Raw genomic sequence first — 19,369 nt, 5'->3', positions numbered from 1 at the left:
CTCTCTCTCTCTCTCTCTCTCTCTCTCTGACAGCACATGCAATAACACGGTGACATTCCTTCATTTACTACTGCACTCCTTCTACTAATTCCCCGCACTAACGTACTCCGTGTGCGCTCACGCTCACCGTGACCAACAAAGATCATACCAGACAACGCCGCAAGAGCATTTATCAAGTGAAGATGCAATGTCACCGTGTAAGTGTATTCTGTGTTTTTGGGGGAAAACACCGTAATGTTTTCTTTCAACTATGACTTCCACTCAACAATTAACATATGCTCCATTCTGTGGAGAAGACCTGCCTTCTAAGTGGCCGTTAGGAGATCACTCTACACTAGCAAATGTATAGTTGAGAAGGGTTATATTCTATTCAACTTTAAAAGATTATGAAATATTTGAGGTTTCATTAGCTGTAAAATAATGAATCAACTGTCTTTTTCACCTTAGGAGCTGTTTGAGTCACGAGTCAGAGTTTACCATAACTCCTCTCTATCTCTCACCTTATTGTGGAGCGGGCGTCGATGTGTTCCAGTGAAGTCTGGAGTCAGCCTAACCCTGGCGAGCATCCGTGTTCGCTCCTACTCAATCAGAAATGCGCTCTCGAAACGACTAGAATCTTGCATCACATGAGGAGAGAGGAATGGGAAGAGGCATGCACTCCCTCTCTCCCTCTCTCTCCCTCTCCCTCTCCCTCTCTCTCATACATGCAAGCACATGCTCTGGCCCACAGGCTCACACCCGCACTGATCGTCATGGTGGGTCACAGAGCAGTCCCACTGCACGCACGCTGCTGGCCCGCCACATATCTCCTTGCAGTATCGTGTACACGCTCACGCAAATCCCACACAGAATCTTTCTCTTATCTCTATAAACTTGTCTCTGCTGCTTGGGGGGAGAAGTGTTCAGCTACTAGGTGGTTAAAGAGTATTTTAACACCATACTGTGCTTATAGCACCATATTCGGTTGCAATAAGGTATAATGTGTACATTCTATATACATGTATCGTATATACATTATGAATTGTATACATTCAATTAGTTAAAAAGCAAATCATGAATGTCCCTCATTGAGGTGATTTTGACTGAATGCACTGAGGACACAGTTGTAAAATCGAGTGAACAATCTTTGTTGTGTTTTAACACAAGGCTTTCCGAGTAAACACATTACTTGCTCACGAGAATCACTCTCAGTCCACATCAAACAGATCTATATCTATATAGGATACATTACCAGACAAAGAAAAGCTGAGGGAGAAGAAGAATAAGATCAGACCGGTGAGGGAGAGCAAGAAAGAAAGAAAGGATAATAAATGGCCACATTTATAAGGAGAGATGGAGGTGATTAACCTCCTGTGAATGCGATTACTAACATTAGCACAGGACCATTGCCTTGAGGCAGGTGTGTGCGGGAGTGTATACGTTTGCGTTTGAGAGAAAGAGTGTGTCTCTCTCTATGCATGACTATGTGCATAATGGCCCTGAGTATTTTTAGCAAACACTGGAAGTTTTTCCTGGAAATTGCAGATGAGAATCTGCTTTCATACGCCAGGAAGTCGCACTAAACGAGAGCGAAATCTAAAGCTGGACCTGAGGCCAGGCGCAAAGTGGCCTCGCTTTGTTGACCGCAAGGTTAAGTACTTCAATTAAATGCAACAAAGTAACATCAAGAAGAAAGCAGAATAAAATAAAATAGAAAAGACTAGACTAGCTGATAACGTGAGAGAAACAACTTAGTTAGACGCAACTATTTTATTTTGTGGGAGAACTTGAACAAGTGGCCTTACTGTGAGTTTGTAATGTAATAAAAATGTCTAACTTTAGATGTCTGAATTTCCATAAAATAACAGCTCAATTGGCCACGTTCAAAAGAACATCTGAGCCCAATTATATACATTACGGCCTCAACAAAACAGCTCCTATAATTAATAAGAAAAAATAGGGCCGACGTGGCTTCTGATTCTGTACTGAGAGGCAACGCTTTACAGTAAAAAAAAAAGCACAAACACATACAACAAATACACACACTCTCTCACAAACACCGTTAATACTACCATTAAGGAACATTGCACAGTACTAAAACATCAAGCAAATACTTGTGGGATTTGGTCAGTAACGGTGGCTGTAAAGGAGACAGCTGTTATTACAGCAGAGTTTAGTGCACATCACCAAGCGGTGTGAGAGGAAACCGTCTACATTTCATTATTGGAGGAGCTCAAGAAGCTCGGATGCATATGCTCACTTGTCTGAGCATGTGTGTGTGTGTGAATATTTGCATGTGCGTTTTGATGAGGGTGTGGTCTTACCTCAGCGTCTTGATTCGGTAAGTCATAAGTTCTCCTCAGAGCTTCCAACGTTGCCCCGCTCAGCTCCTCTTCCTCAAGCAGGAGCTCCAACAGCATCACCAGCTGCTCCGACGTCATCTGAGGAGACAAAGCGGGTTATAGAATCCATAATGCTGACTTATACAACCTCATAAAATATATCCAGACATATAATTAGATATTATGAGGGAAGGAAAGTCACATCCCCCCCTTGCACCAGCAGTTTCAAACTATTAAACGGACTAAAAATAATTAACATATTGCATGCGTTGAAATGTTCTCAAACACAATTATGTCTATTTCATAATCTGAAAGTTTTATTCATTTTATTGAAAGTGCTGGGGAAAAAAAATGCATCAATATAAGTCAGGCAATTAATGAAGGCTTTAAAACGGAGAGAGCGGTAGCATAATAAAACCGAGCTGAAAAGGCAATTAAATAAATATGGAAAAACAAGTGAACTGGGAAATAATAAAAAATAGACCAAAGAGGAAAGATGACAGGAAAATATTAAGATTAGAATCAAGGGCAGAGAGAAATGTAAAACAAAGCAATGAAGTTGTCGTTTTTTTATATTGCCAAATTGAAAGTAAATAAAGGGAAAACAAGATTTATATTTATTATATTTATATATTTATTAATGTTTAGATATTGCAGCTTAAAACCCTGATTGCAGCCAAAAGGGAGCCGAAAAATCTATAAAAAATAAGGTCAGTGGTCAGGAAATAGGAAATGCCTCACTACTGCTTCTTACTGGTCCCTGCACTGATTGTGCTATCCTGAATTAAACCGAAAGGAAACAACCCATTTTCTTCTAATGACTAACATCTTCAGGGACATCAAAACACTCAAGAGTTGAGTTTGGACGATTGTTCTGAGGATGGATGTGGGCAGCGATACGAGAGAGCAACTTCCTCCTCTGGAGACAGCTGTGCCCAGCCTTGCATTCCTCGCCCCCCCCCCCCACCCACTTACACCCAGCAATCACAGACCCATGTTCTCTCGAGTCCCAGTCTGGGACACAATTAATGGCTGACGGCACAGCGGAGACCGATGTGAAAATAGGTATGAAGTGTGTGTGTCTGTGTGTGACTGAGCAGAGCCCGAGAGAGGGAGCAGGGGGGGAATAAAAGAAAGCGACAGAGGAGGAGGAGGAAGACGAACAAACCTCGCAGGAAAAACACATCCTGCAAAGAATGAATTGTATATATTTTGTAAAGAGCCTATTCATTAAAGCTATCTTTGGTAAACAACCTCCGAAGCGCTGCTGGGAACAACCTGACCTGAAATCAGGAAGTATTTCAGCATGGAGCTGTTGGAGCTGAGGGAATAACACCCATACTCAAGCTGGCAAATGGTCAAATCAAACACCATTAATGCTACACAAACACACACACACACACACACACGATCGTTTAACTCTATGGAAAGTCTGATATCCAGTCTCGCCCTTCACCCTCTTATCGACTTTCCCCCGACTCGGCGTCCTCTCCTCCTTCCATTTTGCAAAGGCGGACTGTTTTCTGAAGTGGCGTCTCCATCTCTTAAAGCGTCTCTTTTGGGCCCACCCATGATCCTCTTCACTCTACCACCCTTTGAAAAAAAGTGAGGAATACTCAGCCATAAAACACAGCACAATGCACACACACGCACACACACGCACACACACGCACGCACGCACGCACAGCCATCTGTGCTGCCTGTGAGGTCCTGTTGTGCTTGTATGTACTTATGTTGCTATGGTGGTAATCAATATGTCTGCACCAGCGTCTCCAGACAAATTCCAGGTCAATGATGGTACATTACAAAGCAATTTGAAATTGTGATTATCATTTTCAAACAGAAAATAAATGATTGTCTCTCTCCTCACATCTAATATCTCCACGGGGATTCAAAACTAACTCAAAAACTGCACTTAAGTTTAAATGTATGCGATTTATTTTCCCTTCCCTTCAGCTACACTACATCTCAGTGGAAAATGTCGCACTTTTCTTCAAAACTTTTAACTGCGCATTTCTTTAGCTTTCGAATCTGGTGCAGCTCACTATTAAAACTCTTCTTCAGAAAGAAGAAAGCACCCACTCACCGAACTCCTTACCTTCTACCCATTCTACAAAAGGCTCGAGACTTGCCTTGGGGCTCTTCTTTTAACAAGATCTTACTTCACCGCTGATTGAAAATGTTTTTCAGGGTAGATGAAGGTGGTTGAGAAGGTGTATCCGTGTGTGGGAGGGTGACACAGAGGGAGACTGCACATGGCCAAAGTACCCTTCTATTAGTGAGTGGAGCCATGCACGCACACACACACACACACACAAACCGTGGGTCATGGGGAACTCTAACATTAGCTCTTGATAGTACATTGCTGGAAGCAGCTAACCACTGCAGGGGGGCTAACGTATCCCAGTATCTTCTTGAGAAAATATCTCCTGGTCACACGAAAGAAGCATTTCATTCCCGTTCTGTATGTCAAAGCTCAGGAATGCTAATGCTGCAACAAAGAGAACACACAGTCTTTCTCCATGTCTCACATAAACAAGACAAACGCACACTCCCACCGCCTGTAGCCTCACTCATACAGGGACGAATATTTAAAACAATTCACACATACTCCCCCTCTGGTACAACCGCTGTCATGGGTCAACGGCTCTATATTGAGTCGAGCCTTTCAAGGAACCTCTGGGAAATGAGCAGCCCGAAATGTCCCATTCACACGGTGACCTCATCCGCTATAGAACAACACACACACACGCTTGCATATACGTCCATGCATGCACAGATACGGACTGTTTACGTCGCTAGGAGGCGGCAGGAAAAGACAAACAGCTACGGTGAACACAGGATATGATGTCCAGCACAATCTATAAATGAAATGAAGTATACATTGCGCAGCATGTGTGTGTGCGCGCGTGTGTGTGTGTAGAAGTACATGCGTGTGTGCGGTGCATTGCGTGGCACTCTCATGAGAGCGGGGGAGAAATGGAGAAAGTCAAAAAGGAGGAAGCAGCTCCATTTTATTTGATCGTGCGCGTCTCAGTGCACGTGGGTGGGAGTACGGGACCATGGGACTAAGCAGCATTAGTCATGCTACTGCTGCTGTGGAACATGTTCGCAGAGCACAAGATGAATCGGAGCTCTTTAGCCTTTTGTGCAAATGTGGAGACGGGAAGCGATGAGGCCTGATTGCGATACGACTGCACTTAATGATCGGGCTTTAACAAATGCAGCTCTGAGACTCGGGGCTCGTCTGCACTTCTGTGAGGGTGGAAGGACGGACAAGGGTTGTTCAAAAAAGAGCAAAAAGAAAACATGAAGAGTTTCCCGTCCCTTTCCATTAGTTGTTCAGCATTTCCATGGCAACGGCAGCAAGTACCAATCTGCGTACTGTACACAGAAGAGCGAGCCGCTGTTCCTTTTCCGGGAGCCTTTGTGCGTCGACTGGATTGATCCAAAGTATTTCCATTTTCTCCATCTGTCACTTACGTCACATCCTCTGTGCCACGGAACCTTGTGGTCGACATGCCTTCAAGGTTCCCATCACATCTCTACGAGAGCATCCTGCGATCTGAATCACCTCGTACATCAAGTTGTACATCGGTACTTTTTTCTTCTGGTCATTTTTGCTGCTGTTATTCCAGCATTTTTCTTACTAGACGCTCTAAAGCATTATGGCGTTAAACCGCAATTTCCTTTTGGGTTATTTGTAACAATAATTGGAAAAGCCAAACGTGTTAAAAGTTACTGGTCATAAAAAAAATAATTGGAAATGACAAATTGTGTGGAAAAGACAAATAACACAGAGGGACAAAAACAGCAACCCCAGAGGGAATGTGTAAAACAAGTCAACAATTGGACTAACTGACCATAAAATCTGCATAACAACTCCAAAGAACTCCGAGAACCTATTTCTATGCCCTTGGCACCGTTGAAAGGAATACAGAGGTGTTGCTAAAGCTTTCTTTTCCTTCCATTCCGCTCCCCTCACTCCTTACACCCGCCCCACTGAGGAGAGTGTGCCGCCTGTTCAGTCACGCTGCATCATAAGGGCTGGAGACACTGGATAACTGTGACATTATAAAACCAAACTGTGAAAGGCCATTGAATGGTGTGCGTGCATGCGTGTGTATGTGAGTGAGTGCGGGGACGCCTTTCAGCCGCTCGGCTGCCTTTTATTTCAGTCTGACCGCAGGCTCGTAAAAACACATTCTGGCACCGGCAGCTAAAGGCCTCGGCCCACGCCTCAGGTACTACGGTTTCACTCAGTCTTCCCATCAAACCCGCCTCCTTTCCCCTCTCCCTCCGTCTCCATGACTGTCTGCTTCCCCCCCCCCGTCTCCATACCAACTCCTTTTCACTCTTCTTTTGAGTGGCCTGGCGCTCCCTGATCACTTTATATCTCTCTCTGATATCCGTGTTTATATATACTTGATTTTAAAGGGCCCCGAGCATTTGTCTGATCAAACTACAGCGGCCGGCTCGGGTTGAGGTTCTCCCAACAGCCGATGACAGCATGTGTAGCATCGCAAATACTTTATACTTTTAATTAGGTTACTGCCCTTTACAGCTGCGTTGACGTGTATTGGGCAAAAACATGGCAGATGGTCAGGAATAAAACCTGGAACTCTTAAAAAAGGAACTCTTGAGTAGCACTCTTCAGCTTCTCCTTTTTTGTAGTTTGATATATTGTATATATTTTTTAAATAATAAAAGATATTAACCATTTTTAACCCATAAGTAAATGTAACAATTAAATTCTCAGTAAAAAAAAACGATGTATTCCCTTAATTTTCAGAAATAAGCACACACAGTAGTGTGTGCTTGTGTAGCGCACAGCAGTAACGAGTGGACTCTATAAACATAAAACCTATAAACATGATAAGTGGCTAAAGAAAAATATATTCATACAATGTTGGGATGTTATTTTGCAATCCTGTTGCTGCACAAGGTCTAAAAAGACATCATAAAACGACCTGCTGACATCAAAGGTTTTGTAAACCAATTTTGGAGAATGGATTGGAGCAGACGCACGGATGCGCGCACAAACACACACACAGGAGACGCCGAAAGGTCATCTTTGAGTCACATTTCAACTGGGGAAATGGAGCTGTCTGCCGTGCTACCATCTCCTCAAATGATGTCACACCTGCTGCCGCTGCAGCAGGGCGACGATCTCCCAGATAGCGCCGGTCACAGACGGATGACCTCGCCGATGACAAGCCGCGACTGTATCTGCAATCTATTCGTTTGCAGCATTCATGCTTTGTTTTTCAATTTCGGAAAAACGGCTTTAATCAACGACCAACAACGCCTCGGCAGAGCGAGATGAGGGTGTGTTTGTGTGGGTGGATCCGGCTGTTGCAATCAATCGTGAAACCTAATCAGGAAGCGAGACGTATAGGGAACAGTGGCGAGAGAAACGCGCCGGAAAAGAGAATGAGGCACAAGAGTTTTTTTAATTTTTGACCTTGCAATCCCGATGACCGTCTGGATCAATTGTCTCATCTTCCGTAGCCGGCAAAGTGGCCAGAATTTTCACCGGCATAAGTGTAATGTGGTAACAAATATCCGTATGCACGCCACGTCACATATGCACATACAATACTTAAGTCTGTGGCCATAAACGTTGGCATGAATGTACGCGTTTGATCAGCTGCTGGCACCGCGTAGTGGCTGCTCCTCCCACCCCCCACCGTCTTGCTCCCTCGCCGACGCATTCACGGCCAATCCAAAAGCAGCGTGGGGTCACCGCGGGGGTCCCAGTCAGGGGTTAAACTGAATAAGCACACACACACAGTGGGTCCGGGCGGAAGGGAATGACTACTCGCCCCGAGGGGGGATTCCACCGGGCGAACGAGGCACTCTCACACACAAAGTGCATGTTCCAAGTTCACGGGGAACGTGAAACTTCCTCCTGCATGCTGCGCGATATTCTTGTGCTCATCGGATAGCTTCCCTTCACCGTGTTTCAGCACTTTGTTCGGGTGTGGGGGGGGGGGGGGGGTGTTTGTCATGTCCAATTCTATATTCCTGCAATTTGGCATTGATCGTGCAATTAACACGTGTTCTCTCCTACTCATCGCCGCTGTGACTCACAGCCATTCACACACCTCCAAAACAGAGCAAGTTTAATTCATCTCAAGCACTTTGTGCTTTGACGCGAGCCACAAATCTAACCGTCTCCAGTGAACACCTCCCTCGCCTCCCTCCCTCCCTCTTGCCATTCCTCCTCCTCCCGTTCCGTTCCCGCAGGAGACACAGACAACTCCTCAAACACATTTCCTTCCTCCTCACTTACCGTGCTGGTCCTGTTCTGGGCGGGTACGGACCGGCATGGGCCACGTCGTCCTTGTCACACGCTTCACTTGAAGGGTATAACAGGCCCGATTCGATACAACTAGCCTCTCTGCAGGTGCCCTAAACCACCAATAGGAGTCACAACAGGGGATTGAACCCGGATCTCGAGTGTTTTTCCTCTGCACCGCCCGTATGCCTTTGAAAGAGAGGGGCCTTTGAAACCGGACTAGAACAAAAGGACTCTGTTTGTGTGCGAGAGAGAAAAATCTGCAGCATTTGTACTGCAGTGTTACATCCACACAGCTGGACATCAGCTTAGACAAAGAGAGCTGAGGAGAAAGGGATTGTGGAGAACAGAGACTTAGAAAATGCAGTTATTTTATGTTTATTGGGACTGATTGTTCATGATTCGACTTCAAATTTAAAGAAATATTCTTGTTCTTGCTGGTATAGCTTTTTCCACATGTCCATGGAGAGCTTCAGATGGTCTATATTCTGCCTCGGTGGACTCTCTTTCTGCCAAGAGCCAAATTCTGTGGGATATTTTGACGTCTCTGTCCAAAATCATCAGTGTGTCGGAATTCGGTTAGAGCCCGATGCTCAAGACAAACGCACACACGGACACATTATATTCGGTTATCACAAACTACTGCTACTCCAAGAACACATCGACGTATGAAATGTGACTCTGAAAATAGCAGAGCACCCAGGTTTCATTTCCTCATGTCGTTTGTCCTGGCCTGATCCTGAGAGGGTGAGAAGGGCTTTGGGGTTCTGGCTAAATATTATGGCTGGGGGTGGGGGTGGGAATAACAAATTTAAAAAACGGTTTACTTTAAGGGGGTTGTGGATGAATATTATCAGTGGTGTGTGCTGCTCTTGATTATAATAATTACTAGGGTTAATAGGCACAGAGACAAACCGAAATGTCAAAAAAAAGGTCACAGCACAATTGCAAGCTCATCCAATTGCATGCTGGCAATTTCACCACATTATTTTCAGTGGTTAGGTTCCTAAATGTCAGGATACACACACACACACACACACACACACACCCACACACACACACACCCATGTCCAAACACCGGCAGCTGAGATTCATTCATTCAAGCCGGGTTTAGCTATATGACAACAATAATAGGGGTAAAACATAAACATGCACCGGTGGTGACCTCCAGCGTGGAGAGATAGCATCTACTGCTGTTAAAAGATTAACCGAGAAAGCCAGTCCGAGTGGCGGGAGGAAAGAAGGGAGGAACCCTGGCACGCAGAGTTCAACACGCAAGAGAGGAGCAGCGAGGGAGAAGAGAAGGAGGGAGGAGACGGCATTGAGGGGCGAACATAGACAGACCCGTCAAACGGAAAGGTCGCGTTCAGGGAGAGACTCCCGGGGTGTCGTTCCGTGTTAGCGTGTTTGAAACAGACGGACATCTTTGTTTTTTTTTGGTGTTTGTAGGCATGCGCGCGTGTGTGTGCGTGTGTGTGTGTGTGCAGTATGTACTGGAAGTGCGTCGTCTCCTGTGTGAACTCCAGGCCTTGCTGGGTTGTAAGCGGTTGGAGCCGACAGAAGTATGTGTGATGGATTGAGCCCAGATATCTGCTGCACAGACAGACATGCACACACAGCTGTGGAATCGCACAACAGACACACACACACACACACACACAGGAAGCAAAAAGAGGAAGATATTAGAGCCTGACAGAAGACACCAGAGACAGGAGGGAGATGGAGTCAGGGAGACCGTCACACTGAGACCGCAATGGGGAGAGCAGATGGAAAGTAATTTAAAACGTGTTGTTTACTTTAAAGCCCATTTAAACCACAAGAAGACAATCCCTCTGTATTTCTTCCCTACGATAAGGCCACCGCTCAGTTTAGAAAAACATGATATTTGAGCCCGGGGAGCTGCAGCCGTCGCCTGCCGTATGAACTGAACATCTTCCATGTGCATCAGTCTGAATAGTAGACCGAACTTTTGTGAGACTCTTGTGAGGATAGCGGGTTCCTTACCTTGCGTACACTGGCGTGTGTGCGTATCGTATCTTTGCGTGTGCCTGACCAGGCTGATTGTGTCAGGGCCGTCTAAAGGAGCGCCGGCGGCTCCCAAGTCATTACCAAGGAAGACGGATGTTTTAGCACTCAGCATTCATACGTGCACGCACGCACACACGACCGCAACATTAGCTTCTGCACCTATGAAAGCTTTGAGGCAATGCCCAAATTGGGTTTTATGTGAAAAGCATTGATTCACTTCCCACCACTTAAAAAGCCTGCTCCATTTCAAAGCCCAGCCCAATATTGAACACGACTACCCTAAATATCTGGCCAAAGCATCACTAGGTTCAACTACGCCACCTGCACGCTAGTTTGTTTTTATAGCATAGCATTAAACGGTGGAAATTTGCGGATGGATCGCCTCCAAAAGGGAACAATGGACTGTACATTAGTGCTTGTTTTGCACGCGTTGTGGCAGCAGCCATATTGAGCAGGCTGTTCTCTCTCTCTGTGTCCCTGATGGGTTTTCCATGTGTGCTGGAAAGACAAACACAGCTGCACTTTAATGACACTACAAAACGCTTCTGCGATTCTGAATACGTGGACGTGTACATGTGCGTGTGTGTTTTTATGTGTGTAGATGCTCTTCTTGACCCCTCCAGTGAAAAGCTACCCTCGCTCTGTGTGTGTGTGTGTGTGTGTGTGTGTGTGTGTGTGTGTGTGTGTGTGTGTGTGTGTGTGTGCGAGCAATAGCATGCATGGGTGCGCTCCCCAGAAAGTCATGAAGCCCTAAGTGGTATTTTTGAGCAGCTATGCCTGCCATGAAATAGCTTGTCAACGTCATCAATTCTGGCTGTTGATCTCTTTGCACCCTCCGCCCTTCTCTTTTTAAACGTATGCCCCCCATTCACAGCTACACACACACACACGCACACACACGCACACTCATGCACGCAGACTACAGGGAGTCCCCAGAGGAGATGAGACAGGCTGCGAGCTTTAAGTGACCCCGAAAAACAGAACTGCCGCTGTGTGATAAATGAGACAAATACACGCTGGCACTCTCTCCCTCTCACTTTCCTTCTGTGTTGATCTCCCTCATTAACACAACACCGATGGAGCCATCTCCCCCCATCTCGAACACTTGCTCCGCTGATGAATTTCTCTTTGATTTTTACTACCCATCAAAAAGGGAAAAATGTTTTCACTCAGCCCAGTTTTGCGTTGTTTTTGTGACGCCTTTAAAAAACGGACGGGACAGAACTACAAAAAAAAACACGACAAATCAAACAAGAAAATACTCATATACACAGATACAGATATTGTGTACATTTGACTTCCAGTCAGTTTATGCAGCTGTATCGTGTTAAACTCTGGGGTGATGTGTGGAGGGAGCATCGGCAGTCACCAGTGTTCAGTAGTCTTCACAGATCACTGCCTTAGTTTGTCTACAATACAAATACCGTACAGATGTTTATTCAAACACAAGTGGACCGACGCGTCTCATCGACAGGTGACGCTGGATCGACGGCTCGCTGATGCAGCTTCAGTGTGAGACAACGGTGATCAAACGACAGTTGTTTGCCACACCGATCCCTTGATTCCCACACGATGGGTTTCTTCTGGTCAGCACTTTTTTCACAGCGGTCAGACCAGAAAAATCCCAAAGTTGGTCCGATACTTTCATTGATCGATTGTTTTACTCCGGCTCTTTTTTCTCTGTGGATGTTCTGGCCCCTCTCTCATCTCTTTCTCCTCAGATTCTCTCTCTCTCTCTCTCTCTTTGACTATCTCACCCGAGCTCAGCCCTGAGGGAACCTTTATCTAGTGTACTCAAGGAAGGAATTCCTGTGTAGCAATAGTACAGTGAGCGTGTGCCTTTGTGTCTGTCCAGAGCCGTGCCTGAATGTCTGCAAATGATTCCTCTTTCAGTGAGCAGCTTGTACTACAATAGAAGAGGTTGGATAAAAGCTCATGTTTGCGACAGAGCTAATAAGCTACAAAAGCTTCTTCTTTGCGCCATAATAATTTCCTGTTGGCAACTATGGAAAAGCTCATGGGCTGAAAACTGCTCATTTCCCTCTTCACCAGGGCTGTCGTTGCTGCACTAATCCACCTGTTCCTCTGGAAACCCATTACTTGTGCAACAACAGCAGCTCACCCCTTTGGCCTCGCCTCATGAAGTCTCTATTGTCGAAACGAGCGTCGCCAAAGCAGCCTGGACGGATCTCGCGATGCGGGTTCAGAGACCCAACGCTCTTGCTACTTGACCGGTCACCTGAAACCAGTCTCTAATCAGAACCGGCACGGCCCTTCACACCCAACGGCTCCCAGCGTGACTGCTGCGCACAAACCCTCGATCACCAGGTAAAGGGGGGGTACGGCACAGCAACAGGACCCATGAACGTGAGCCATAGACACACAATAAAACCGCAAGTCATACTTCAATTCAAATATTCCAATAAAGCCATGGGGGTGGATTATTTTCTTGAGCTCTGTATGTCTTGCAATTTTTCTTCCATTTAAAAGACAATTAAGGGGTTGTGGCTCACAGTGGTGGACTCAGTGCCTGAGCAGCCCTTGATCCCCAGTCAGTCTGCTAATGGACACACACACACACACACACACACACACACACACACACACACACACACACACACACACACACACACACACACACACACACACACACACACACACACACACACACACACACACACACACACTTCCGACTATTTCCCATCCTGATGTGATGAAGTCTGGCCGGAAACAGCCATTTCCCTGAATGTTCCCATCTCTCCTCGGGCTTACTCCCTCATACCTGATTCATTTCCAATAAATCACACAGAGAGAGAGAGAGAGAGAGAGAGAGAAACGGAACGAGAGAGGCAGAACACGAGCGGCAAAAACCAGGAGCCAAGGGTGCACTGGAGATATGAAGACCGGGTCGTATGGAAAGCAGATGTGAGATACGTTGCCGCTCAGGGGTGGAGTTAGCATTGCCAAAAATACCGAAACAGATTCCACAAAAACACCATTACGCAACGGATATGCTTTGTTTCATGGGTAGGGGTCAGCCTATGAAGAAACAGGAGGAGGGGAAGCGGTTGAACAGACTGAGACTTTGTTATTATAGCTACTAATTTATCATTCATGAACACACAGCACATTTAAGTCTTTGCCGTTTAATGCTGGACGAGGGTTGGGATCTAATCTGTTGACCACACAAACTGCAATTTCCACATTGCTTTCTCTCCCGTTTCTCCATCCTCAAGTTCACAACCCATATTTCATGTGGTTCCTCCACTGTCTCTAATTTGGTGTAATCTCTCTGGTTCATAATCAAAAAGGCATGAAATGTGTTGAGCAATACTTGTAAAAAGTATAATAAACTAATCACCAAACGTTGGTAATAAACCAACATTGAATGGATACCTCTTAAGAGAACTCATCAGGCAGGGTTGTTAATAGATACTCGTTTTACTTCTTAAAGGCCAGGAATTGTTTCAATCAGATGCTTAGTGTGTGCAGTTAACATAAATGCATTCACTGTAGCTGTAAGTAGTTGCTGAGGTCGATCTTTGTAACTTATATCGGCAAACACAAAAGGTTCTCACAGTAAGCCGGGGCCTTCACCAAGACGGTGCAGGCTGCCATGAAGGTGCAAATGGAGGCTCATCAGCCACCATCTCTGCTGCATCTGTGAAGTTAGCGTGGATGTACTAACAGTCTCACGCGCATTTTGCGCAGAGCGCGTACAGCGATTCTAATGTTTGTATTCATGTGCTCCTATTATAGGTTTTAAAATGAATATTTTAATAACTGAAATGATTAAGAGTGGCTTATACTATCAAGATACTACAAGATTTAGTTAATCGTACTTTTGGAGATTCATATTTATAATCTCATATGAACTAAAATAAATTGGTTGGAAATATTAATTGTGCAGCCTTAGATTAAGGGAGGCGGGTTAAAAATAGTGTGGGGCAGAAAGATTTCTGTAGGAATGAGAAGAATTCAGGATTACACCATTTCCCGGATGTGTTTATCCAGAGGAAGAGCTGTGTAAACACTTTCTATTTACAGAACCTTATCACATTTGCACTAAAGCCTTCAATATGTGCCATACTGCATTTATTATACTGTATTCAAAGGACTACGCTACAAGTTTGAGTACAACATTAAGAACTATACTAATCCCTTATCATCATCGGATCAACTTATTGAATATATTTTAAAAACTGACATGAATTGATCCAATTTCATGCTTTGCTTAAATTATGAACGCCTGAACGCATCTTTTGTTTGGGTTACATTTGTATCCTCTAATTACCATTTTTGCTCTTTTTCTTTTTTGTATGTTTTATGCTCTGTTTTATATATATAAAATATATATCTATATATATATATACACTCACCGGCCACTTTATTAGGTACCCCATGCTAGTAACGGGTTGGACCCCCTTTTGCCTTCAGAACTGCCTCAATTCTTCGTGGCATAGATTCAACAAGGTGCTGGAAGCATTCCTCAGGGAGTTTGGTCCATATTGACATGATGGCATCACACAGTTGCCGCAGATTTGTCGGCTGCACATCCATGATGCGAATCTCCCGTTCCACCACATCCCAAAGATGCTCTATTGGATTGAGATCTGGTGATTGTGGAGGCCATTTGAGTACAGCGAACTCATTGTCATGTTCAAGAAACCAGTCTGAGATGATTCCAGCTTTATGACATGGCGCATTATCCTGCTAAAAGTAGCCATCAGAAGTTGGGTACATTGTGGTCATAAAGGGATGGACATGGTCAGCAACAATACTCAGGTAGGCTGTGGCGTTGCAACGATGCTCAATTGGTACCAAGGGGCCCAAAGAGTGCCAAGAAAATATTCCCCACACCATGACACCACCACCACCAGCCTGAACCGTTGATACAAGGCAGGATGGATCCATGCTTTCATGTTGTAGACGCCAAATTCTGACCCTACCATCCGAATGTCGCAGCAGAAATCGAGACTCATCAGACCAGGCAATGTTTTTCCAATCTTCTATTGTCCAATTTCGATGAGCTTGTGCAAATTGTAGCCTCAGTTTCCTGTTCTTAGCTGAAAGGAGTGGCACCCGGTGTGGTCTTCTGCTGCTGTAGCCCATCTGCCTCAAAGTTGGACGTACTGTGCGTTCAGAGATGCTCTTATGCCCACCTTGGTTGTAACGGGTGGTTATTTGAGTCACTGTTGCCCTTCTATCAGCTCGAACCAGTCTGGCCATTCTCCTCTGACCTCTGGCATCAATAAGGCATTTCCGCCCACAGAACTGCCGCTCACTGGATGTTTTTTCTTTTTCGGACCATTCTCTGTAAACCCTAGAGATGGTTGTGCGTGAAAATCCCAGTAGATTAGCAGTTTCTGAAATACTCAGACCAGCCCTTCTGGCACCAACAATCATGCCACGTTCAAAGTCACTCAAATCACCTTTCTTCCCCATACTGATGCTCGGTTTGAACTGCAGGAGATTGTCTTGACAGTGTCTACATGCCTAAATGCACTGAGTTGCCGCCATGTGATTGGCTGCTTAGAAATTAAGTGTTAACGAGCAGTTGGACAGGTGTACCTAATAAAGTGGCCGGTGAGTGTAGATAGTCAGTTGCACCCTGGCAAAAGGAGATGGAACATTTTAAACTTCCTGATAAAACCCTTCCAACTAAATCTGATTTATTTTTCCCCTTGTGAGAAGTGTAAGAGTTGAAATAATTGTTATTTTAGAATTGCCGCATGCGTCAACACTTGAGCCCATTCCATGAACCCTGGGATAAAAGGACAAGAGCCCATTTGATTAATACAAAACCCAGATAAATCACAGTTTACAAAAAGCTTCTTCAACAGAACAAAAGGAGCGTGTTTGCCAAAAAAGTTGGCCACGGCCTCCTGCTACTCACAGGTCTTTTACCCTCCGGGGTTTCCTGTCCTGATCAGCAGGGGCAGACGGACCGTCTCATTACAGGAGACCGCGGATGAAAATGAGAGCAAAATGAGGCCCATTACCATGCGGGCGTGACTAATATCCCTCTGCAGACCTGGACACGCGCACGCTCACCACATGCACACACGCGGTCTAAAGCTGCATGTGGATCAATAACGTAGCAGAGAAAACCAAGACGACGGGAAGTTGGTAATAAACTTGGGCTCTATTAAACTTGACCAGATCTCTGGCGGCTCTGTGGGGGGTGTCTGGCTCTTTCCACTGTTTGCATCTCTAGGTTTGTGAGTCTGCGAGTCTGTGTGTGTGTGTGTGTGTGTGTGCATGTGTTTGTGTGTATTTTCCTTAATCATCCATGATGTCATTAGTGCTTAATGCAACTCTGGCTCAGCCTAATTCCCTCCCACTAAAAGTATTGCCTTCTCTATTCCCTCCCTCACCATCTCTCTGCCGAACCGAGCTTAAATCGTCTGACCAGTTGAGTGATATTTCATCTCTTGTGTGCGTATCAAATGTCCTGAAAAATATCCACTCTGCTCTTTAATGCCTCAAATTCCCTAAGCAGATGCATTACCTTGCTGGAATTCGTAATCTCAAAACTTCTAACACGCCATTAGTTCCGCTTTTACTCCAATCCTCTGCGCTCAGTTTTGCTCTACTTTTTTCTCACCTTTCGCCTTCCATACAGTCAGTCCTCCAGCTACTCATTCTCAAACCCCTCTAATGATACCTTTCAATTTGTATTCATCAACCAACTGCTTCATGTTGTGGCTTGAATCCAGGTTTCCATTCCAATTTGAAAAGATCTAAAACATAACCACAGGGGATGCACAATGCCCAGCGGTGGCGTCGAGTGTTGTTTTTCACATTCCACTCTCGTTGCTCTATTTGCATCTTCATCTCGGATTCCTCCAAACTTCCCTGTCTTCCTGTCTCCTGTGTTTTAACCCCCCCCCCCCCCAACCACTCCACACCCATTATTCTCTCCTCCGTTACTGATGGGGTCTGCTGCGTGATTTAAAGCCTCGCACAAGAAGCGAAGAGAAAGGGAGGAGAGGCAGATGAAAAGAGGGATTGAGCAGAAATCGGGCTGTGTGACGTTTGAAGTACATGAAGGAGAAATATAAAATACACCTGGCCCATCCACGGGGCGCCCAGCTGTACACGGAAACAAAGGGAGGGCATGGAGACGCAGAGGAGCAGAGAGGTGAGGGCTCGGCCGCAGGGGGAGAGGGATGGATGCAAAGGGAGGTGCGGGGGGGGGGGAGGGGGGCGGGGGGTCACTTTGGGTTTCTTTTCAGGATGGCTTTTATGGTGTAACTTCAAACACTGACCTCCCACAACCCGGCCCCTACACCCCACGCCCACCCTCTAGCTCGCTTCCTCCGTCCATCCGTCCCTCCCTCCCTTTTCTCACTATTGTGTATGACCAAGTGGACAGTAATTGGCTATTCTTTCATGAGGCTGATTTCAGCACTCTGTGCCACCCCCCCCCCCCTCACAGGAAGAGGCCCCTTTGCTGCCCCTTAGAAGTAAGTGTATTTGTGTGTAGGAGTGTGTACGTTGTAAATATGCCAGACGATAGGTATCAGGTGGTGTAAAGGGGGGCGGCACCGGCTGCGGACTCTACAGGCATTTCATTTCAAGTTGTGAGCGATCCAAATTGCAGCACAGTAATTGTAGGGAATCTAATGCAGAAAAATCATGTTGCAAGGATTTATGAAATAGTCCCTAGACTGCAGGCACCGGTTAAACAGGTACAGCTTTGCTTATGAATAATATATACATTTGATCTGCTGAAAGCTGTGATGCAAACTTGGTGTCGAGGGAAAACGTAAATTCCTGAAAAGTCACTTGATATATAATAATATATTTGGTAATGATTCGTTTTTTTATGTGAAGATACAGGGGCACTTACCTTACTTATTGATAGTGTAAAATGTTAAAGTAAATGGAGCCTTTGCAAATGCTTCCCTTACTCTACTATCTGCATATTGATAGTGATATGTAAAAGCTGCTTTGCTGCTAGCTAATGCTAGCTAATGACTTCTGGCCCCTCAGTGGCTTATAGATCAGTGTGTGTTCATTAATGATGCAGGCGTGTGTGTGCAAGTGTGTGTGTCATTTACTGGGTGGAGGGGGATTAGCCATCCCATGAGAGAACTAATTAGCACTACACACACACACACACACACACACACAGGCACAACCATCTCTTGGGTATGTTTTATTTGGCAGGAAACAGTTTGAAAGAGAAAAAGTAACAAAGATTTCAAGGCCGGATTGAGACCCAGAACGTCGAGGCTAAATGTTGCCACGGACAAACACAGACGCAGGTCCTACACACACACACACACACACACACACACACACACACACACTGGCCATGGCTATGTGATGTACGCACGCTCTTAAAAGGTTAAATATATGCGTGACATAACTTGAGGTAAACACAGACTTAAGCAAGTACAGGGCAGTCTGTTCGCGTAGACACCAGACATAAACAGAGTGGGGGGGGGGGGAGGGGGGGGGTAAATATGTTGTCGGATAAACAAAAACGTTTGATGATTCACAGGTGATTCAAATGAAGAAAACCCCAAATGAACAGCAAGGTTTCCAAAAGAGAACTCCCCAGAGCCAAAGTAGAGCAGCAGGAAGGTAGACGTCTTAATAAGCAGAGTGGTTCCTACCTCTTTGTAGTTCACCTTGGGGTCTGTTCTCTTCCGCTTTCTGCCCTTCCCCTGAGGACTCTGACTGAGGAGAATCCATTTTCCAACCTGCA

At 45.4% G+C, this 19,369-nt stretch overlaps 1 protein-coding gene across 6 annotated transcripts in view; it reads right to left on the bottom strand.

The window, feature by feature from the left end:
- aopep (aminopeptidase O (putative)) overlaps positions 1-19,369 on the bottom strand; it is a 59,833-nt gene that overhangs the window by 8,063 nt on the left and 32,401 nt on the right. For 5 of the 6 annotated variants that reach the window (XR_005121073.2, XM_037482038.2, XM_037482037.2 and 2 more), the window contains 2 exons: positions 19,278-19,364; positions 2,304-2,420 (listed from right to left, as the gene is read on the bottom strand). Coding sequence is in view for 5 of the 6 variants with exons in the window: in XM_037482038.2 (XP_037337935.2) it covers positions 2,304-2,420; positions 19,278-19,364 (204 nt within the window). In the remaining variant the exon portion in view is untranslated. The remainder of the gene's footprint in view (positions 1-2,303; positions 2,421-19,277; positions 19,365-19,369) is intronic. The other variant, XM_037482040.2, reaches the window with a different exon arrangement.

The sequence above is a fragment of the Pungitius pungitius genome, chromosome 5 (assembly GCF_949316345.1).
Source record: "Pungitius pungitius chromosome 5, fPunPun2.1, whole genome shotgun sequence".
Lineage (NCBI taxonomy): Eukaryota > Metazoa > Chordata > Actinopteri > Perciformes > Gasterosteidae > Pungitius > Pungitius pungitius.
Note: the sequence above shows the minus strand (reverse complement) of the source record. Positions and strands in the feature narration are given on the sequence as shown.